The sequence below is a fragment of the Argopecten irradians genome, chromosome 12, assembly GCF_041381155.1.
Source record: "Argopecten irradians isolate NY chromosome 12, Ai_NY, whole genome shotgun sequence".
In the NCBI taxonomy this organism is placed as follows: domain Eukaryota; kingdom Metazoa; phylum Mollusca; class Bivalvia; order Pectinida; family Pectinidae; genus Argopecten; species Argopecten irradians.
Genome location: NC_091145.1, coordinates 3,367,587 through 3,391,288, shown reverse-complemented (window position 1 = coordinate 3,391,288; position 23,702 = coordinate 3,367,587). Strand labels below are relative to the sequence as shown.

General features: G+C 34.1%; 1 protein-coding gene across 4 annotated transcripts in view; it reads left to right on the top strand.

Annotated features, from left to right (window-relative positions):
- LOC138304719 (dynein axonemal heavy chain 12-like) overlaps positions 1-18,815 on the top strand; it is a 46,960-nt gene extending 28,145 nt beyond the window's left edge. For 3 of the 4 annotated variants that reach the window (XM_069244960.1, XM_069244961.1, XM_069244958.1), the window contains 27 exons: positions 309-487; positions 902-1,094; positions 1,473-1,634; positions 1,913-2,107; positions 2,464-2,760; positions 3,080-3,337; positions 3,929-4,150; positions 4,412-4,942; positions 5,086-5,231; positions 5,487-5,701; positions 6,609-6,801; positions 7,277-7,469; positions 7,821-7,993; positions 9,820-9,960; positions 11,209-11,367; positions 11,684-11,828; positions 11,959-12,183; positions 12,604-12,783; positions 13,330-13,470; positions 13,945-14,082; positions 14,371-14,604; positions 14,966-15,151; positions 15,543-15,646; positions 16,036-16,240; positions 16,553-16,690; positions 16,918-17,015; positions 17,266-18,815. In XM_069244960.1, the coding sequence (XP_069101061.1) occupies positions 309-487; positions 902-1,094; positions 1,473-1,634; positions 1,913-2,107; positions 2,464-2,760; positions 3,080-3,337; positions 3,929-4,150; positions 4,412-4,942; positions 5,086-5,231; positions 5,487-5,701; positions 6,609-6,801; positions 7,277-7,469; positions 7,821-7,993; positions 9,820-9,960; positions 11,209-11,367; positions 11,684-11,828; positions 11,959-12,183; positions 12,604-12,783; positions 13,330-13,470; positions 13,945-14,082; positions 14,371-14,604; positions 14,966-15,151; positions 15,543-15,646; positions 16,036-16,240; positions 16,553-16,690; positions 16,918-17,015; positions 17,266-17,524 (5,310 nt within the window). In that variant the 3' untranslated portion in view covers positions 17,525-18,815. Of the gene's footprint in view, positions 1-308; positions 488-901; positions 1,095-1,472; positions 1,635-1,912; positions 2,108-2,463; positions 2,761-3,079; positions 3,338-3,928; positions 4,151-4,411; positions 4,943-5,085; positions 5,232-5,486; positions 5,702-6,608; positions 6,802-7,276; positions 7,470-7,820; positions 7,994-8,964; positions 9,106-9,819; positions 9,961-11,208; positions 11,368-11,683; positions 11,829-11,958; positions 12,184-12,603; positions 12,784-13,329; positions 13,471-13,944; positions 14,083-14,370; positions 14,605-14,965; positions 15,152-15,542; positions 15,647-16,035; positions 16,241-16,552; positions 16,691-16,917; positions 17,016-17,265 lie in introns of all 4 variants that reach the window. The other variant, XM_069244959.1, reaches the window with a different exon arrangement.
- Positions 18,816-23,702: the final 4,887 nt, after the last annotated feature.

Genomic DNA, 23,702 nt, shown 5'->3' with positions numbered 1-23,702 from the left:
AAATACAGTAGGACTTTGGTCAATCTGTCAAGGGTCGAATTTAAAGGTCAGAGGTCACATCATTGTGAAGGGTCAAATTTAAAGGTCAGAGGTCACATCATTGTCAAGGTCAAATTTAAAGGTCAGAGGTCACATTTTATCACTGGACTACGAAAGATCAATTTAAAGGTCAAAGGTCAAAATTTGTTTATTAGTGATCACCAAAGTCTAAGATCAAAGGTCATGTTTGACTTCGATTTTGTGAGAAGCTTTCACTGTTTTTGTTGTAAATGACATTTTTGTGACATTTCTGTATCTGTCATGCTCAGGTGATTGAAGAAGATCTGAGAAGTTTGATGTTTGGCGACTACATGAACCCTGATGCAGAGCAGGAGGATAGAGTTTACGATGAGGTGAAGGAGATCAACCAGTTTTACAGCGTCGTGGAGACGTGTCTTGAGGAGTACAATAACACACACAAGACTAGGATGAATCTCGTCATCTTCAGGTGAGTTTAAAGAATCTTGTCATTTTCAGGTAAGTTTAAACAGCCACCACAAGTTTTCAACCCTGCCTTTGTGAAATCATTTAAAAAGAAAAAAAAGTTTCTTTTAATTTTTGAAACCATATTACAGGAGACATGGCAATGACGATATTCTGAAAGAATAAGAATATTGTAAAAAAAAATTGGAACAAGGGAAACTATCAAATGGGTCTTACTGACATACACAAGTTTTATATCAACAAGTTTCAAACCATATCGTATGTTAGTATATTGTTTTACTTTAAAAGAAAAAAATCAGATATATATATGTATCAGAGAAGATAGAAATATTTTGAAAGAAAGTTTTATTATTTCTATACATGAATGATGACAGCTTATGTCAATGAAGTAATATCCATCATTCCATTGTTTCTACAGATATGTACTGGAGCATCTGTCTCGTATCTGTCGAATCCTGAGAATCCCCGGAGGAAACGCCATGTTGGTTGGTGTCGGCGGTAGTGGACGTCAATCCTTAACAAAATTAGCTACGGCCATGGCTGGGTACAACATTTTCCAACCGGAAATCTCCAAAAGTTACGGCAAGGTGGAATGGAGAGAAGACATCAAGGTATTTATAGATAAAAGAACGTCAATTGCAGAATGTTCTCAGCCAATCAAATTAGAGCATTAGCCAATACTTACTAAAAAGTGTCACATTGAAGATTTCCTATTCGGAATTAATAGTTTATTGATCTTTTTAAACGTGCTAACATGGTAACCATTTCTATGTAGTCTCACAGAAATTTTTTTTTACCTATAAACATTTATTTTTTAGGTGTGGTAGATTTATCATTATGACGATCTCTCCTTCCTTTTAAAACACATTTCAAGTTTTATTCAACTTTTGAGCCTTTGGCCCATCAAAGAGGTATGATTTAACAACAATCTAAAATATCCATGATTGACCTAAGGACACTAGTACAGATTACCTTGCTATTTTTTCCAGTCTGTGCTGAAGGCGTCTGGTTGTCAAGGCAACACTACCGTCTTCCTCATCACCGACACACAGATTAAGGAGGAATCCTTCCTCGAGGATATTGATAACCTCCTCAACACGGGAGAGGTTCCCAACCTCTTCGCTACTGATGAAAAGGCTGAGATTATGGAGGTAGGTCCAATTTTGTAGCTCTGAACCTGAATTAATAACTAAAATCAGTGCTCGTCATTAAACTGTAAATGTTAGTAGTACAAGTGCTGAATATTCACTGTTAATTTTGTCTTTATTTAATATCTTTTCTTTTAAATCGAGTCACTTGTTATATATATATTGTTTCATTCTGAAATAAATCATGTAGAATATGGCAAATCTATAGTTATGTAAATAAATATAAAGTTTTATTTTCATTTTGAGGGTATTTGTTGAACCGTTGTTTTTTTGTTAAATAGGCTGTGCGACCTGTGGCCCAAGCCGGTGATAAGAATGCCGACTTCAGTCCCCTCTCGCTGTTTGCTTTCTTCGTGAATCGCTGTCGAGAGAACCTCCACATTATCATTGCATTCAGTCCTATCGGAGATGCTTTCCGTAACCGTCTCCGACAATTCCCCGCCCTCATCAACTGTTGTACCATCGATTGGTTCCAGGTATGTACAATTCTGTAGAATTAAAAATCAAATAGAGTTATCAGCCCTTCTTAACAGATATTGACGCATTTCAATGCTTGTGAAGCTGATGTTACTATAAGAAATTGTGTTGGTTTAGTGGTTAAGGTGTCCCAAAATTCTTTCACTAGTCATCCTGGTCCGAGTTGCAAACTTAAGTAACTAATTATAGATCAGTGGCTTTTTTTGTTTTGTTTTTTTCTGGTAACTGTTGCTTTTCTCAAAGTCTAAAAATGTTTAAAGGATGCATAAGCAATTAGAATCCTAAAAAAACTACCATATTTGATCGTGGTTGGAGTCAACAGTAAATGTTTTTATCTTTACTTGTTGACTTACAGCCCTGGCCTGAAGATGCCCTGGAAAGAGTCGCCAACAAATTTTTGGAACAAGTTGAGTTGGAAGATCGAGAAAAGGTGGAAACTGTCCACATCGTGAAGTATTTCCATCAGAGTACAACAAAACTATCTGACAAATTCCTGATGGAGCTAGGTCGCCATAATTATGTAACTCCAACATCTTATCTTGAGCTGATCAACTCCTTCAAAAATCTTCTCAAGAGTAAACAGGATGAAACTATGAAAGCCAAAAGACGATATGTCGTGGGTCTGGAAAAGTTGGCATTTGCTGCAACACAGGTATGGACAATATTTTTAGGGTAAATCTAAAAAAAAAAAAAAAAATTAAACATAAAAAAGAAGGAAAATTTAGATTTTTTATTACTTTAACACGTTCATTACTTTAAAGAAAATAAAAATTTAAAGTGAGGAATATTTTTCCGTATTTAGAAAAAAATTGCATATACATGTAAATGAAATTTATGTGAGATGATGTCATACCATGCTTAGAAATGCTTAGAAATTCAGTTAAGTAGAAGTATTAGACAATCATTGACTGATCTTGTGCAATAAATATTTTTACCTGAAATAATTGTTATCTCCCCTTTTTGACCTCCAGGTGGCAGAAATGCAGAGAGAACTGGAGGAGCTACAACCACAGCTGGTAAAGAGTCAGGAGGAGAACTCCAAAATGATGGTAGTCATTGAGAAAGAATCCGTGGAGGTGGAGGCGACGAGCAAAGTCGTCAAGGCTGATGAGGCTGTCGCTAACGAACAAGCCGCCAGCGCCCAGGCTCTGAAAGATGAATGCGAGGCTGACCTGGCTGAGGCTATTCCTGCCCTGGAGGCAGCTCTAGCAGCTCTGAACACACTCAAGGTGATTAACTAATCATTCTTAATTGATATAAAATATTTTAGTTTAAAAAATTCACCAATTTTGATTAACGATAAATCTTATTATGACTTAATTTGATATTTTGCTCCAAATAATGGCTAAAAATTTGTTACCATGCAATGTCAAATGAAACGCCATCCACTTACCTGTTACCATTCAAAAATACCTACTAGTGAAAGTACAAGTGAATCTGCAGTTTTGTCAGTAATATACTGCTTCCTTTAACCTATCTACCCCTGAAAATTGTCATTTGTCAGGGGTGAATTTTGCTATCTACCCCTGAAAATTGTCATTTGTCAGGGGTGAATTTTGCTTTCATTTCAGAATATTTTATTGTCAGATATTATCCACCCCTGAAAATTCATAATGTACTATTCCAGCATTTAAATGTTGGAAGAATTCAAATGCATCATTTAGGGGTGAAATTTGCTTTCATTTCAGAATATTTTATTGTCAGATGTTAAAGTTGAAGACAATGGCAATTCAGAGATGAATGAGTTATAAAGCCTGTTGATATCAAACTTTATCAATGTTCAGTATTTGATTTTAATTTTATTTCGTCTCCTATAACAGCCCGCTGATATCACCATTGTGAAGTCCATGAAGAGCCCTCCCTCTGGAGTGAAACTCGTCATGGCTGCCGTGTGTGTAATGAAGGATATCAAACCGGACAAAATCAACGATCCGGACAAACCGGGACAGAAAGTTCTGGACTATTGGGGACCTTCCAAGAAACTGCTTGGAGACATGAGCTTCCTGAGCATGCTCAAAGACTACGATAAGGATAATATCCCAGTAAGTTGTTTTATCTCGTATCAAAGACTTGAATGAAATACTTTCATATAAAGAAACTTATTAGTAATAAAATTATATATTTAAATACAGTACAAAAGTTTGATAGGTTTGAAATCAGGTTCCAGCAAAAAAAAAATGTTGTTTTTTTCGGTAAATTTGGTGTTTTATTTAGAAAATAAAAAAAGTTTGCTTGATCTAACATATTTTCTTCGTTTTCCTTTATTTTTGTATTAAAATATCCTATAATGATTTTGATTTTAGGTCCATGTGATGACAAAGATCAGGAAAGAGTACATTCCTAATCCCGAATTTGATCCCGCTAAAGTCGCCAATGCCTCGTCTGCTGCTGAGGGCTTGTGTAAGTGGATCATGGCCATGGAAATCTACGACCGTGTTGCTAAAGTCGTCGGACCTAAAAAGGAAAAGCTGGCTGAGGCTGAGGCTGATTTGAAGGCTACAATGTCCGCTCTGAATGCCAAACGAGCTGAGTTGGCGGCTGTAGAGAAACGTCTCGCTGATCTGAAGTCTACCTTTGAGGAAATGACTGCAAAGAAACAACAGCTGGAAGATCAAGTGGATTTGTGTGGAAAGAAATTAATCCGAGCTGAGAAACTGATTGGAGGTTTGGGCGGTGAGAAGGACAGGTGGACACAGGCCGCAGCAAACCTTCAGAACATTTATGACAATTTGGTTGGAGATGTGTTGATATCGGCTGGAGTCATTGCTTACCTCGGCCCGTTCACATTGGCATTCCGAGACAGCTGTACTGTGGACTGGGTCAAGCAATGTACAGTAAGTACAGAACAAACATATTGACATGTTTTCACCCTCGTGCTTTAAACTTTGAGTTTGGAATGATGTGTTGAAATACAGTTTTTTTCGTTGTCAATTTACATACAGTGTACTCATGATTTTGTTATTTTTCTTTATTACAGGAACGACAAATTCCATGCTCCCAGGAGTTTTCTTTAAGCAAAACTCTCGGAGAGCCGATTAAAATCCAGGCATGGAATATTGCTGGACTTCCAAGAGATAGTTTTTCCATAGATAATGGTGTAATAGTGGCCAATGCCAGAAGATGGTAGGTCTTTTGTTTTCTTAAATAAATAGAGTTACCTCCCCTTTTGTTTGAGAGCTGACTTATCTTTTTTTGGAATGTGGTTCACCTCTGCGTTATGGATCAAAGTCAAAGACAAAGAAAGAATTTTGATATAATTTTATTTCCATCTCTTTATAATCTCTTGTAATAGATAATAATCTAGTTATATGTGAATGTTAAGTTAAATTGACTTACCCTTGCTTTTAGATGTTACATAGAGTTGTCTCCCCTTTGCAGGCCCTTAATGATTGATCCCCAGGGACAAGCTAATAAATGGGTAAAGAACATGGAGAAGGACCACAAACTAGCTGTCATCAAATTCACAGATTTGGACTACATGAGGAATTTAGAGAACTGTATCCAGTTTGGAAACCCTCTCCTATTAGAAAATGTCACGGAAGAATTGGATCCCTCTCTGGAACCTCTGCTGTTGAAACAAACTTACAAACAAGGTCAGTCTCTAGGATTCTATTAAGTAATTCTATGTTGTTTTGTGTGGATTTATCCATGCTTTGATTATCAAATTGGATGGCATACAACATGGACGAAATTGTCAATTTAACAAAGTGGTTGTAATTTCAAAAACCTCAGTGAAAAGTGGCCATTTATTTTCTTAGATTATTCATTCATTGGAACTAAGCCTATTGCAACCCCCTGAGTGAGGATGAAATGTCACAAACCAGATATACACATCTTCATCAACTTTTAACATATTGGCATTATTGCAATATATTTATATAAAGACTATCAATTGAAAGCTAAAGATGCTCCACCGCTGACAATGTTTTTCTCTATCAAAAACAGGAGCAGACAAATAATAATACCAAAAAAAAATGAAATATGTATTTTTCTTCAGTTACAAATGTTACTTACTTTATAATATTACCAGCATTGAAGAGTTTGAGCTTCTTATTTTACTTCAAGATAAAAATATTAGAAATAATGAATTGCATCCTGAAAAATTTCCATGGCACTATGTCCTATATGGAATGAAGTACTGATTGTGCATACATCAAATGCAAAATGAATTATCTTATATTTTGTGTTAATTAGTCATATATATACACGATTAAACACCCATTATTGTTCAAATGATGGATATCTTTTATGCTCTGTCGGCGGTGGAGCATCTTTAGATTACGTACATTGTGCCAGTTATGGCTAATTTGAATGCGTCTAGGAGCCCCAGTGCACATGAGGTTAATTTATTCACCCCTGAAGACACATTTGAGCTCTTCTAAATCAAAGGCTGGGACAGTTCATCATGAATTTACAGGGGTGAATAGATTAAGGTCTTGTGACATTTTATCAATATCATTTACTGGCTTGAAAAATTCATTTATTTCTATACTGTTGCAGGCGGTGTTGAGATGATCCGATTGGGAGAAAATGTGATTGAGTACAGCAAAGACTTCCGTTTCTATATCACCACTAAGCTAAGGAATCCCCACTACCTCCCAGAGGTCGCTGTCAAAGTGTCCCTTCTCAACTTTATGATCACCCCAGAAGGTTTGGAGGATCAGTTGCTTGGAATTGTTGTCGCCAAGGAAAGGTTTGTGATTTGTCAGCTTTTTAATTGAAGTCTAAAATTGTCTTTAGTTTCTCTTTCCCTTTTTTTAAATTAAAAATTTTCAGTTAAACTAGCCTTAATTTTCTGTGTTATTTCTACTCATATTAAGAATTTCACATATTATATGGGGTGAATGCCCTCAAAACACATTAGTGATTGTAGACTCACATTGATTCATTTTTCTTCCCAGTTCAAGGGAGGTTACTTTCCTAATCTTAAACTTCAAGGTGTCATGCCACAAATAATATTTACCCTTCATCTAGAGGATAAAAGGATAAATTTAAATAAAGAAATTTTTTAAATATACTAAATAAAAATAAATTTCAGAAATTCTTTTCTTTATTTATTTGAATTGAATATATAAATAAAAGATTTTTTACATTCAATGAAATTACAGACATGATAAAAAATGTATAAATCACAATCCCCCTGGTGAACTATATGATTAATATCACAGGCCTGAGCTAGAGGAAGAAAGACAAGCCCTCATTGTACAAAGTGCTGCCAACAAGAAGGCACTGAAGGAGATTGAGGATAAAATCCTGCATACTCTATCAGCATCTGAGGGAAATATTCTCGAGGATGAGTCGGCCATTAAAGTCCTAGATCACTCAAAGATCCTCTCTGATGAGATTTCCAAAAAACAGAAGGTATGGTTAATTTGATCTGTTGTTGTAGAAAGGATAATATGAAAACTGAGAGGACGAAATAAGCATACAATTATCTAAGTCAAGTTGAACTCATTCAACCCTGAAATTTCATAATGGACTTGTCTGGTCTTTGATTTGGAAGAGTCTAAGAAGAGTCTATTTGCGTTTTTAAGGGGTGAATACACTCACATTGATTCATTTTTCTTCCCAGTTCAAGGGAGGTTACTTTCCTAATCTTAAACTTCAAGGTGTCATGCCACAAAATGTTTGTTTCTAATCTTCTTACAATATGACACTGAATATACTTTGGATATTTTAAAAAAATCACATGTTTTCTTCCTTTTCACATAGATTGCTGAGGAAACAGAACAGAAAATTGATGCATCTCGTATGGGCTACCGACCGATAGCAAAGCACTCGTCCATCTTGTTTTTCTCCATTGCTGACCTTCCGAATATAGACCCTATGTATCAGTATTCACTTACATGGTTCGTTAACCTTTACATCGCATCCATCCAGGACAGGTATGGAAGTAATTTCAAAATGTCTCCTTAATGTTTGTGAAGAATTCAACTTATCAGATAGAATTTTTAATGTCTCTGATTAAAATTTAATTTTGCATAGCTGGTAATTTTATTTAAGCATCAGAATAATATATGTCTTTGAAGATATTGATTAATTGATAAAGATTTGAATTATAATGATAATATGAAAATTTAAGCTTGAGTTTGCAAGATTTTTATCATTACAAGTTTTAATTGAACATTGAATGTAAACATTGTATTGATACATATTGTGAAATATTGAAAGCATAATAATTTTGCCATGATTTTCTTTAACTTTATTCACTTTGAAATGAACAGGACCCCATCAACAACACTAACATTTTGGTTAATTTTTAGAAGTGCACATACATTAATTTCATTTCCTGCTTGTGTTTGATCACCAATTTATTTTTCCCATTTGGACATCACCATTATTTTGAACCGACTTTTGAAATTGATCCCTTTTAATCAACTACATGAGAGAGCTTTCAGGAGACAGTGTCTAAACCAAACAATAACTAACAATACTATGGCTGATATTGTCTCTATTTTGATGGTGGTTTTATGGTATACTTTGTGAAAGATTACAGAAATTTAATTGATTGGAAATCAATATTCATGTTAATGTGATTCCAATTGTCCTGTGCATAGCTTTTGATGATTACATCATTTGTAACAACACATACTTCAAGGGTAGATAACTCTTCAAGTTAGATAACTCTCAAGGGAAGATAACTCCTCATCGGTTGATAACTATTCCTGGAAGATAACCCAAAGGCCCAAAGGGAAGATACATCAAAAGGGTAGATAACTCTTCAAGGTAGATAACTCTCCAGGGTAGATTACTCTTCAAGGAAGATAACTCTCAAGATACATTAATAGATACAATTTGTTTTGTAAAGAGTTCATCCAACAAAAAGTATAAACAATGTCGTCACGCCTTATTTCAGTAATAAGTCCAAGATTCTGGAGCGCCGTCTGCGATATTTGAAGGATCACTTCCAGTTTCAATTATACGACAATATTACTCGATCAATATTTGCAATGCACAAGCTCGTGTTTGCATTTCTACTATGTGCAAATCTACAGTTGTGAGTATTCACATGGCAAAATGTGGAGTATAGTATAGAGTATCGTCTAGTCCTGTTAGATGTTAGATGTACTCAAACTTGTAACCAAGAACTCAACACTTCCTGCATATACTTGCTACACTTGTGTTTTCACTCTCAAACACGAGTGTGAACCATCTATGTACCCTGCATACTCACTTTCTGGTATACTCACTTTCCTCTACGTACTCTGTGTCCATATTTACTCCAAAAAAGTGCTTTTAGTACAAGAATTTTGAACCCTGCTCCCTTGACTTTATATGCATTCAACATAAAATAGTTTAAGCTTTCAATCAGTATTCAATCTCCTTACCAAAATAAACTTTATTATAGATATGTAGATATTTTTTTGACAAATTGTTGAAGTTCAAGTTATTTTTTAATCGATTTTGTGTTGAATTAATTTTGCAAAAATCAACATGGGTTCAGAATTCAGACCTATTGCAGTATTTATGAATATGTCTTCAGTACCTGCCATGGCATGTTTTCAAGTACTGTAATGTTAGTATATATATATATGTGCATGCTTTCGTTTCTAGAGTTTTCTTGTGACGTCACTTCTGTGTAATTGTATTAAAGGCGAGGTCACCATCACCAATATGCCTGTGAAGAGTTCAGAAAAGAGGGATAACTCTTGCCTTCCATCACCAGCTTATCAACAGTTGGCTATATATGTTTATTCTGCATGTTTTTCAGCAACAAATCCAAGATTCTGGACCGCCGTTTGCGATACCTCTCTGACTACTTTACCTACAGTCTCTACTGTAATGTTTGTCGCTCACTCTTTGAGAAAGACAAACTGCTCTTTTCTTTCATTCTCTGTTCAAACATGTTGTTGTAAGTATGAGATTGAGTGAAACGTTGGAATGGTTTTGTTATGATTAATTTTTTGTTGTGTGTTTCATTTTCTTTTGTTTTTTCAATTAACAATTTTTTTTAAGAATCTTTTGTTCTTATTTTTTTTCGAGTGTCTTTTTGTTTTTTAATGATGTCAAATAGCCATATTGACTGTAAGAAAGAAAACCTTGTAAAGAAGACTTTTTTGATAATTTGAAAATTTTCAAGAGTTTCAAAATCTGTTAACAGAAGTTGATACTAATCAACTACCCTTTATTGTATTCTTATGGCTTTTGACAACATTTTGTGTGAAGTGAATGTCTATTTTTTATGAAAATGTTCTAATATTTATTTGGTTTAATACTTACATCTTGAATTGAATTTGGTCTTAATGTTTCCAAGTTTTTCCCCAATATAGCAGGGTACAAATTCATGTGGACTTTTTCCTGTCATAAAAAATGTTTACTAAGCAAAATAATATTCTATGCATGTATTTTAGTAATAAAATTAATTTCCAAATTACAGAGGTCAACTTTTCTAAATGAATCATTTATGGAAAAAGAAATATGGTTTGATAAATTTCTACGAAATCTCTAATTTATTTATTGCATGAAAAATCTACTTTAGTTGAAAATGGAATTTGATTTTTTTAATCAGTTTTAGTTATTGTATTCAAAACGTCTTTTTAATATCAGGGTTGCCAAGAGAAATATCCATTGACTTGCAGTTTTAATTTTATTGCTTGCGTTGTGTGCTATTAATTTGTTTTAACCTTAATCATTAACTAATCAAATTCTTAGAGCTCAAATAGAAAAGGTAAAGGCGACCTTATATGATCATTTCATTTAAAGGGGAGAGGTGATATATATCATATATGGGGACATTGCTTATTTCACGTTTCATAATTTTCTGACATTATGCTGTTTGAATGTATACTTTTTCACGTTTTTATTTATATGAAATAAATATTTACATGCATTTGATATGTAATTGAATGTCATTTGATATAGATATAATAATAATAATGATAATATTTTGATACTAATATTGTTCTTTAATAAATAAAAAGAAATAAGCAATCATATAATGTTCAAATCCAGATGTTCAGTAAGATAAGAAGAATTTGGATAAAATCGAAAGCATATTTCAATAATATATTTCAATAATTAATATTTAATATTTTCAATTTCTGTTGTGAAAATATATTACTCTATTCATCATAGTTATATTTTTTATTTCAATTTGTAGAGCAAAGGATGACATGGACAATGAAGAGCTCATGTTCTTCTTGACTGGTGGTGTTGGTCTTGAAAACACGATGGCTAATCCAGCACCCACCTGGCTGCTAGACAAGAGCTGGGACGAATTGTGTCGACTTTCAGAGCTCAAACACTTCAAGAAGTTAAGGTGTGTATTGATGGTAACTTGATAAGTTAAAAATCATATCAACGCACTTTTGAAGTTTGACTTTTGGAATATTTCAGTATTATATTGTAATTGATACTAGGTAATATCTGTTATAACTGAACCATTTATAGTTGTAATATGTGTTGATTGGTCAATAATTGCGGTAATTAGAAGATGAAACAAGTTGAAGGTGTGATTTTAAGACTAATTTTTGCTATCATCATTGAGAAAATGATGATTAATTTTAATCCACAAAATTGTTTTCAAGACACAACGCTATAGATATGTATTAAATGTATCTATTTCCGACCTTCAGGACACACTTTACCCAGAACCTGGAAGCTTGGAAGAAATACTACAACTCCCGTGAACCTCATAATGAAGTTTTACCAGAGCCTTGGGATAAAGACTCCAATGATTTCCAGAAAATGATGATTCTCCGTGTAATTCGAGCTGATAAGGTATGCTTTATTATTATCATTAACAGTCGATTTTATTTTATTCCAGTTCTATTATTTTACACATTTATATCACTATTTCACCAGAATTCACTACTATACTAAAGAAACTTTTTTTCATAACCTTTTGTAGGTGAACCCAGCTATTACAAACTTTGTCCGGGAAAAACTGGGAAAGAAGTTTGTTGAACCACCACCATTTGATCTAGCTAAGAGTTACGCTGACTCAAATTGCTGTTCACCACTTATCTTCGTCCTTTCTCCGGGAGCTGATCCAATTATGGCTCTCTTGAAATTTGCTGAGGACAAAGGTTTTGGTGGCAATAAATTCAACTCCATATCACTTGGTCAAGGACAGGTACGTCTATAAATGTTTGTGACAAAAATAATAATCATAAATAAAATCAACTACATTGATGTATGTTTTGAACAAACACAGCCAAGAATTCAAGCATCTGTCAGATAAGTTCTATGTTACTGATTGTTTCTATCAGTACTGTTTTAAGTCAAAATATAGTAAAATATGTAAATTTATATGAACGAGAAACTCCTATATTTCTAAATTTATGTATACTTGTTCTTTGATTTTGACGTAGAACAAATCTTAAAACAGAAGACATCTAGAGTAACAACCAAACTCACTTTTCTTTTTGGCGAAATTCACTTCTCATGCCTCAATACAGGCATCAATGCCTTTGTGGAGTCATGATATTTACCTCCATGACAGTTGGTATAACAGTACTTTCAGTACTTTGATTTTATGTCTCGTTGATTACAGGGTCCTATTGCCAGTAAGATGATTGAGAGCGCCAAACAGGATGGTTCCTGGGTAGCACTACAGAACTGTCATTTAGCTGTTTCCTGGATGTCAGCGCTGGAGAAGATCTGCGAGGAATTTTCCCCCGATACAATCAACCCCGACTTTAGGCTTTGGCTGACTAGCTACCCCTCAGATAAAGTTTGTCCGATTTTGTAGTCCTTGTGTTGCCTAAAAAATTTGGATAAAACGTGTAAATAGAGATTGTAAAGTATCAGTTATATTATCATATAAGTGGGTTATATTCACGGTTCAAATTTTTCGCGATTTGAACTAAAAAACGAAAAAATAGAGATTTTAGATTTACATGATCTGGCTTCAAGCTAGAAGTTACAACGATTTCTAAATACTGTATATATGTTTCGCAGATTACATTTTCGTGATCATAGCAACGTTCTGTTAAATTGCAAAAATAGTATCCCCGCAAAAATTGCTGGCTACATTAGAGTTTGAATAATCAACTTCCACTGTACATTCAAGTTCGAATTAACCGACTTTCACAGTTCATTCAAGTTCGAATTAACCGACTTTCACTTTACATTCGAGTTCGAATTAACCGACTTTCACAGTTCATTCAAGTTCGAATTAACCGACTTTCACTTTACATTCGAGTTCGAATTAAACGACTTCCACTGTGCATGTGTATGTTATACAAATGTATATCATTTGATGTGAATTATTTTCCAGTTCCCTGTGACAGTGCTACAGAATGGTGTGAAGATGACAAATGAACCTCCAACAGGACTCCGTCAAAATCTTCTCCAGTCCTACCTTAACGATCCTATCAGCGATCCAGAATTCTTCGCTGGCTGTCCTGGCAAAGAGCTAGTGAGTACATTCAGAATTTGTACTTATACGGAATCCTTACTGTTGACACTGATGACTCCAAAGTGTGTTCATTTATCCCCTATATCAGGTTTTAATTCCTTTCACCTGAAGTATGGAACTGTACATTATGAAATATTTATGGATAAATAAGTTAAAGGGTATAACACGCAGCAAAAATGGTTTTTATGAAATTGATTATTTTCAAAATTACTTTGTTTTGGTAGTAACATATCTTCCCTTCTATTTGAAAGTATGCTACATAAGTTCAGTAACAGAGACTCTTTTGACACGATTTACAGTTTATATTTATTGTTGTTGCTAACCAATCTACTCATCTTTCATAATTGAATGTTCCTTCAAATGTTTTCCAAGGCGTAAATGAAAAATGTTTTTGTATGAATGTGAATCTAGTTAACTGTGATAAATCTAAGAGTTACAATTATCAAATTAAATGCTTTGATTCTTTGTTTGTAGCAATTTGAGAAGCTTCTGTTTGGGCTATGTTTCTTCCACGCCCTGGTCCAGGAGAGACGTAAATTTGGACCACTTGGCTGGAATATTCCGTACGGCTTCAACGAGTCCGATATGAGAATATCTGTTCGACAGCTTCAGGTATATGATTTTTTATGTTGTTAATATTGTAATTAAAATCCGTCTGATTTTTTCTTTGCTGAAATTGGTATTTAATGTGACAGTCAAAATAGCGTCCTTTTGCATTTGTCCCTTTTGGTATATAATTTGTATGGGTTTGGAAGATGGGTTCGGGTTTAAAATTATCTTTTATATGAAATAATAAGATACATTGAAACTGTGTTAAAAACATTTAAGGGAGTATTAAATTGTTGATCAACACTGAAATATTATGAGGAATAATTATTGATATACCAAACTCTTTTGTAGATGTTTATAAATGAGTATGACGATATCCCATACGATGCCCTTAAGTATATGACTGGTGAGTGTAACTACGGAGGTCGTGTCACTGACGATTGGGACAGACGTTGTCTCCTCACCACAATGGCTGATTTCTACAACGCCAATATCATCAATGAACAACGTTACAAATTCTCCGTCAGTGGTACCTACTTTTCACCGCCAAAGAGCTCCTACAATGACTACATACAGTTCATCAAGGTAAATGTTTATGGGCTTATCATTACCTCATTGACCCCTGGAGAATTTTAATGAATTCTTCCAGCATTTGAATTAAAAAGTTCCAAATGTGTCTCCTGAGATCAATAGTTTAAAAAATATATAAGATCTCATAGGAAGATTCTCAAACTTTCTCTTTAATTTTTCTGATAAATTATACACATAAGACTAAATTAAAAGAAAACATCGGGGTGGATTTTGTCCTCTGTAAACATTAATTGTGCAAAAATAGCCAAATTTTTTTGAAAACAGTTGTAATTCTTCTCAAAGGATACTGTTTAACAATCAATAAAACCAGCTCAAGATCTCTGCGAACCTAATGAAGTTGTTTTTTCCTTAATAGAACTTGCCACAACAGCAGTCTCCTGAGGTATTCGGCATGCACGAGAATGTGGACATCTCCAAGGAACTTCAGGACACCACATTATTGTTTGACTCTGTCCTCCTCACCAAAGGCCGAGGGTCTGGAGGAGGTGGAGGCGATACAGATACCAGTCTGTACAATATGGCGGCTGGCATCATCAATAAGGTAAAAACATTAGAAATTCAATATAGTTTTTGATATAATTAAGTACACTTAAAGCAAACAGGGCTATAATCATTAATCAAAGTACTGAAAGTACTGAATGTTAAGTTAAATGTATGTATTAAATTTATGACAGTTATAGATAAACTTATTAGTTTGGTACTTGTAGGAATTGAAGTATTATAAAAGGAGCATTTGTTATGTTATAAGAAATATATGACCTTATCTTTAAATTGGCAACTTTATAATAATAAATTTAGTTGTATAACCGAAAATATTGAATCTTTGTTAACAGATGACATTGGTGATCATTTTGTAGATAGGTTACCTTTCACGGTGAAGTATTGATTATGATGTTTCGTTATTCTAAAGATTTCATTTCTGTGGTTTTCAGCTCCCAAAGATGTATGACATCGAGGAGGCAACAAAGAAATATCCTGTAGTGTACAACGAGAGTATGAACACTGTATTGGTGCAGGAAATGGAGAGATTCAATAGGTATGTCTCAATATGATTTAATTTTTTCATCCCTGAAATTTCATAATGGGCTGTTCTAATTTTTGATTCAGGAGAGTCTAAATGTGTCTTGAGGGTGAATGATTAACGATGAGGAAGAAATGGTTGATAAGTGTGAATTTTATGAAATAAAAAAACGCTTTTCCACAGTTTACCATACTTTACACTAAGCGTCAAGACAGATATTTCTAAACAAGATGGATTTTGATGAAAATAGAAGCAGAATAGACCAAACGTTCTCTGCTTCAATCTAGGCCGGAAAGTGCAAAGGTCTTATAAGTGATCTCCAATAACGAATATCGGAATGTTCCTGTTATGTAAAACAATCTTGTTTAACAAGTATTTAACAAATATCTCTGTTTGTATTTTAGACTGTTGTCGATCATCAGCTCCAGTCTGATCAACCTCCAGAAGGCCATCAAGGGTTTAGTAGTCATGTCCTCTGAGCTCGAGGCCTTGGCTGCCAGCCTGCTTATCGGTAAACTCCCTGCCATGTGGGCTAAACGTTCATACCCTTCACTCAAACCGTTGGGCAGCTACATCGTCGACTTCCTGGAAAGACTCAAATTCCTACAAGTAAGTATACATACTTTAACAAGAAATTTAAAGAATAAAAACATTTATATTTTCTATTCACATAAATTTAATTGATTGTTAATTGATATTTGATACTATTAAAAATGAAATTGATAAAGGGACTTTTTTAGGAACATCAAATATATTTTAATTTTAAATTTTCTTTCTGCTTACTTCACTATAAATATAGTCCAATTTTATGAATTCAAGTATATCATGTATTAAAAAGTGGATGCTATTTCATTGTATTTCATCTAAATCACAATCTCATTTTCTTTTTGATGTGTAATAACGGTTTGATTTCTGTTGTAGAAATGGTATGATGAGGGCAAACCACCGACCTTCTGGGTGTCTGGCTTCTTCTTCACCCAGGCTTTCTTAACCGGAGCCATGCAGAACTTTGCCAGGAAATACACATTACCCATTGATATTCTGGCTTATGACTTTGAGGTATTTAATTTATCATTATCGTAAAATTATCTTTCATTTTGAAGAAGAGAATATAAAAGTAGTTTAATCCACAATATATTTCAAAGCATTGGCAAAAATTTAACTTTTTAATGCAAAAAAGTGGTGATTTAAAAAAAAACAAAAAAAAAACAAAAAAAAAAACAAAGAGAGAGTGAAATGAATCCCATATACAACATCTGATATCAATGTTTTATGTATTGTTTCAGGTCCTGTCTGTGGATTACACACTGATGGATGAGCCTCCCGAAGATGGAGTCTACGTTTATGGACTTTTCTGTGATGGAGCGAGATGGGATAAGAATAAGTAAGTCATCCCCTTTCACAACCTCTGATGTTGTTTAAACAACCTCCATCCATGTTGATTTTTTTTTAAACAAGACACCAGAAACTTTAAGTTTAGCACAGTAATAAACACGTATGAGCAAGAAACAACACAATAGGATTTAACCACAAAACATAATTGTAATTTACATTGTACTGTAATAAAGAAAATCTTTAAAAATTCAATTGTTCCAAAATCTTATACTGATTATACTGGTGTCAATCTATTGCAGAAGTGTCATCGTAGAGCAGTTGCCAAAGATTTTAAACGAGGCGTTACCAGTAATGTGGCTCAAGCCAAAGAAAAAGGATGAGGTGAAGGAAGGTGACCGCTACAAATGTCCAGTCTATAAGACCAGTGCCAGGCGTGGTGTATTGTCCACTACTGGTCACTCTACAAACTTTGTCCTCTCAGTGCTACTAAACACGGACAATACTAAGGAGCATTGGGTCAAGCGTGGTCTTGCTCTCCTTTGTCAGCTGGACTCTTAGATGGACAATTGCCAGGAATTGGACAATTATTTATTTTGGTTTTTCCTTTGGTCACATGGAGAGAGAGTTACCAAAACCTAACTGAAGAAATAAAGATTTGTTATCGCTGTAGCAATTTTACTTGGGAACAGATCAGTTTTATTCACTGTTATACAACAACATTGATGATATAAACACACACAAAAAATTAAACAATTACATTCGCAGTGTGATGGTCGTTAAAGTGTACCAAACATATCTACACAGTGTTGAAGAACTGATTATGTGTATCTTAATACAAAAATATTTTTTGCGTGTTTAGTGATCATATTTCACATATTTTATATCAGATTGGACATTGAGTATCATCGAACCCATTGCATTAATAGTGAAAAATATATGTCCGGTTCACGATGGTTTGTAATTGTAAGGCTAAGTTGTTTTATTAAGAAAATAATTGAATCACATAGATATCCGTCTGCTTATTTATACATAAGTTGTTCATGATATTGTGAATATTCTGTAATATTCTATCGGTTTTAGTCACATTATGTACAAAACATCATTCACTCATTGCACTTTTAAAGCACTTTGTTAAAGGGAGACAATTTCAAAGGAATATAACTCCGTATAATATATTATATTAATAGAAATTATCTGCCTGTATTTTTCCAGTGATATAGATAGAAGTGAATTAGTAAATTTTACTGACAGGGAACTAAACAATTATTTATTATGCTAATTTAGATAGAATCCAGACTTATCAATTTGCAATATGAATTTTAATATTTCTATTGATAAAGAAAGGTTTTACTTTTTGCCTCTGATTGTATTCCTGAAATCCGTCCAGTTTCTGTTAATGAATTTAACTTGATTGTGATAACATGAAGCTAGTAGCTGAGGTTTTCACATTTTTCTTCAGGGTGATAATTCAAAATTCCGACTCACAAAAGTTACTGGATTATATTTTCCCATTAGTATGGCTTATACAAGTGTGTAAAACTTTCATAACATATTAAATCATGTTAACAAAATGTACAGTGTTTGTCTATAAAATGGACTCAATCCGTTGTCATTGAAGATTTAGTATAGCCCAGTGTTGGTTCTATAGGACTGAGATAGTCCTCACAGTCTGAAATAATTCCGTCCTAAAAAATTTCATTAATGTTGTCAGTTATTTACTTAAAATAGTAAATACTGTTATGTATTATATAGAAATTTTCACTTATGTCTTTATTGTGCATTTGTCGCAAAAACAAAATGAGCTGTGATATATTTATACCTGAATAAAGTATTCAACATTGAACATCAATTGAAGATTTTTTACTCTTTATGTTTATTTCAATGACTATCCATTCAGAAGTTGATATAATCTCGTGATTCAATTGACATGGTTTTCTACTATGAGCCCTTAACCTATTGGGAAAAACTCTAAATGACAAAAAAAGTATATCCACTCTATGGTCCATCTGAATCATAAGGACTCGTGTCATTTAAGCAAGAGAAACAGACCCGGGATCATATATTTACCATCGATCCGTCGAGAAGTATACTTGACGTGACGACAAAGGTGCCCAGCGATTGTTGGCAACTTGAATTCCTTACCTGAGAGTAGGGTTTAGTCAGGGAAAAAATACCTGAGTAACAACACAAGGAAAACTTTGTGTATGGATTTTGAGCTAACGCTAAACGAGTACTTTCAGTACTTTGATTCTGGGCGAAATCTATACCAATAGCAATTATCTTTGATGGGGTATTTTTTTTTCTTTTATTGTCTTTGAGGAAATGGCGGAACAGACTTCGAAAGTGACATATTAGTTTTTTCATATTCCAACCTTCCAAACTGTATCGAACGCTTTCCTAAACTCAATATATGAACAGAAAGATTTTTAACTGTTTTTGAGAATTGAATCGAAATCAAAGTGTGAAGTAAAATATTTTCAGTTGTAGATTTACATGTTCTAAGACCAACTTGGACATTTGTAAATAGCCCTATTTCTTTATATAAATTATTGAATAGCTGTGCAAGCTTGAACTAGATAAGAAACTAGTGTATAAACGTACGTAATTGCTCACTTACCTGCAAAAAGCTGTTATATTTTAGCTGCATGATGATTGAGATATCAGTACTTTCCGTCACTGGACGTTTAAACCCCTAACTCAGAACATCTTTGTTTGAGGTGGTTTTTGGTGGATCAACAATATGAGAACGGTCTACTTTCTTCAATTCTCCTAATCCACAACCGACGTGGTTCTCGCCCTACTCCTTATGCCATTAATTTTATTGATGACCTGCTTTTCCCAACATCTTCCAACATAAAGTTGATGGAATTCCCGTTGTTCCCACTTCTATTGGAAAGCATTATGTTTAGTTCCCTCTTTCTGTGTATTGGCCAGCCTGATCTCATGGTGACAGATATCGGCCACGTCGCATGGTCTTCATGCCATATCGACACCGCGACACTGCGCCAAGCGAAATGCAACAATGATCCATGCGAAGAGCAACAATGCCCCATGCGAAGAGCGACAATGCCCCATGCGAAGAGCAACAATGCCCCATGAGAAGATCGACAATGTGCCATGCTAAAAGCGACAATGCGCCAGACGAAAACTCTCGTTACTTCATATTTTGCTGCATTCCTCTCATAAACCTCCTGAGTCCCATTATCCATTAGTGCTATAAAAATACTTTCAGCTCAATACATGTCAAGATTGTTCATTTTTGTCTTCATTATTGGTTTTATAACTCAAATTATGCACGATTCCAGTACACAATCAGAGCTCAATATAACATTGAAACGTTTCGCAAACATGAAGAATGGTGGTGAAATTGACTTTGTGGTGTTTACTCATTCACTATGTTGTTTACACAAGAGACCTTGGTATTTACCTTGGCTTCATCTTCCGTTACATAACACCACTAGTATCAGATAACACAAATTCATCGTCGATCTCATCGTTTTTTGTGTTGTTCATTTTTTTAAATAGTCTTCAGTTTATTATAGTACTAGATTCAGCAAACTAATCTGTAATATTCCAAAACTATTTTGTGTTTGACCTCGACGTTTTTATTATAACCAACAAAATATTCATTTACATAGAGAGAAAAAAGTGACATCGTGTGGCAAAAGAGTGTGTTTATGAAAGTATTCCTTTGGGATTATTATCTTCATGAAAGGTGTTCGGATGTAAATTTGTTTGATAGATGCCATTTCTATGGAATATGAAGTGATTTGGAATAGAAATATGGAAAATCATGTCGAGCATTGCATCTGTAATTTCATTTTGGCAGAGAATTCAGCATTTGTGTCATGGAATTTAATTTCAATCTTCTCTCCTCTGTATTTGTTAGTGAATTCTTTTCTGGATTGTGAATACAGAGGCTGTGAAAGAAATGATGAAATTTATTTTTGAATGAAGTGATGAAAATTACATATCAGTATTATGAAAATAAGTTTACAAATACATCACGACAACATTGACAAGTACATGGGTTAATATTTAATCCATTTCTCCATGGATTTAGTGAATGAGGATGTATTTCTGTCTACATGCTAAGCTAAGTTCACCGGTCTCTACATTTACCTTCAGCTGTGAAATAGTTACCTTTTCCCGTGGAATAGTTCACAAACTATTTCACCAGTTCTTTCACAGCCACTGTATCCATAATCCAGAAAATAGTTCACTTTAACAAATCCAGAGAGAGAAGATCAAGATTAAATTCCGTTATACAAATGCTGAATTTTCTGCCAAAATGAAATAACAGATGCTTGACATGATTTTTCCCTATTTCGAATATCCAAATCACTTCATTTTCCACAATATTGGCATCCATCAAACTTTACATCCCAACAGCTTTCATGAAGATAATAATTCCAAAGGAATACTTTAAAAACACACACTCTTTTGCAACATGATTTCACCTCTTGTGTGTATATGTACTGGTAAAATTATGATCCAAAATATTGGGGAATATGTTGTTTCATTTTTTCTCTCTTAATTTTGATTAGCTCCATCTAAGGCCTGTGCTGCATGAGAAAAGATTTTTGTCCAAATCACTTCAAATGTATATCAAAAAATCATCACTAATCATCACTGTGTTAAATCTGAATACAGAGCTACATATTTATGGTCATCCATGTTGAACAGTGAAAAATAAACTGAGAAAATGATTCAGTGTGAGTACCATATAGTACCTGTGCATAATCTTTAAAATAAATCATGCAAATCATGTATCTTGTTCTTCGAGTGAGATAATGAAATGAATCATGAATAGGTCTCAGGTTTAAATATGTAGTTAGGGTTTACCTGAAGCTGTGGAATAGTTAAACAACACCCAGTGTAATAGTGGAGAGTACCAGTGACATTCCGTACCATGCTTTAAGTATGAGAAACACCTCAAACTGTGGAATAGTCAAGATAATTCATCATTTTGTCAATTCCACAGTTTTCGGTGTTTCTCCTATAACTATTCCTACGCAGCAATTTTGTATATCACGTAAAAACTGTTTTTCTTTTGTTATTGTTCCAAGCTTTATACTGGCCTTAACATTCTGTCTGACCTTGACCTCACAGACAGAATCATAGCACCAAAAAGCCTACAGTGGACATCAAATATTGTATCAAAGTTCAAAATTTCAAAATTGCGTTGTAGTTATATTGCAATAATGAATACACAGGCGGATACAAATAAATAATCGATGACAATGACGTCACTACGGGTTAATTCTACCATTGTCGTCATGACTATTACCGATGTTTGTTTGTTTGTTTGTTTGTTTGTTTGATTTATTACCGCCCTATTAACAGCTATGGTCATGTAAGGACGGCCTCCTATGTATGCGTTGTGTTGGGTGTATGTTGTGCGAGGTGTGTGTTTTGGGAGACTGCGGTATATTCATGTTGTGTCTTCTTGTATAGTGGAACTATTGCCCTTTTTATAGTGCTATATCACTGAAGCATACCGCCGAAGACACCAAGCAACACACCCCATCCGGTCACATTATACTGACAACGGGCGAACCAGTCGTCCCACTCCCCTCCCTGTATGCTGAGAGCTAAATTACCGATGTACAGGGGGTTGTTTTCGTCGATAGGAACGCTGGCTCTTATATATCTGCAGAAAACTTCTCATAATCATATAAGTAATAATATTGTCCCCATTAGCAACAGTATTGTCAGCTTTTCAACATCCTTCAAACTCCAGTGGTTGCTATCACTATCGTTATATCCGCCCGTAGAATATATCATAGTAAAATGTAAGTTTCTGTGTGCGACAAAAGATGAGACAGACAGTTTCGTCCTTTAATGTTGTAAAAGTATGGGCATTGTCTAATTTGTCTCGTTGAATCATCAATTAACATGATATTGCAGATATCAATGTTGTAACCCATGTATAATTCTGACTTTATTAAAGTTATGTTTCGCCCAACCAAATATTTTTTATGTAAAATCCAATAAACCGAAGAAAAGGTGAAAAACATATTAAAAATACCTCAATTTAATTTCTTAACGCGTATGAGATTGAACAAATGTGTCTTGAATACACAATTGAAGGAAAGTGTGGCAAGCCAATTTAACATTTATTCAAGGAGCAAGGTCTATCCCGTATTTAATAGAATTATATAAGATATCTTATATAATTATATGAGATATCTTCTATCTATATACGATATCTTATAAAGTATATCAGATATCTAATGTAACATAAAAGATATCTCATAAAGTATATAAGATATCTTATATATATGTCGACATCTTCCTATATGGTGTCGACATAATGACTTAATTATGACGACATCATGAAGTCGTAAGTCGGCAACTCGATGGCAGAAATATGCCACCATGCGTTCCTCCTTTCACTTTACAGTACCCATTTAAAGGGAACCCAAATTGTTATGCCAAATATATATTCAACGATTATAACAATAACTATTTCACAGTATCTATATCGTAAAAAATGTTATCCTACCTATATAATATATGATGGGGAGGAAATAATAAAAATATTAATGTTTCCTTTCGTTGGAATAGGCCTATGCGATGCACGAGATCAAAACATTCAGCTAGTGTTTGGATGTCCGGGTTCGAATCCCAGTCTGGCCGCTACATTTTCTCCTCTCCTGTTACACAAAGTATATGTGTATTACTGTGTTATTAATGTATATTTCAAATAAATGCATTGTGTTGTAATATGTAT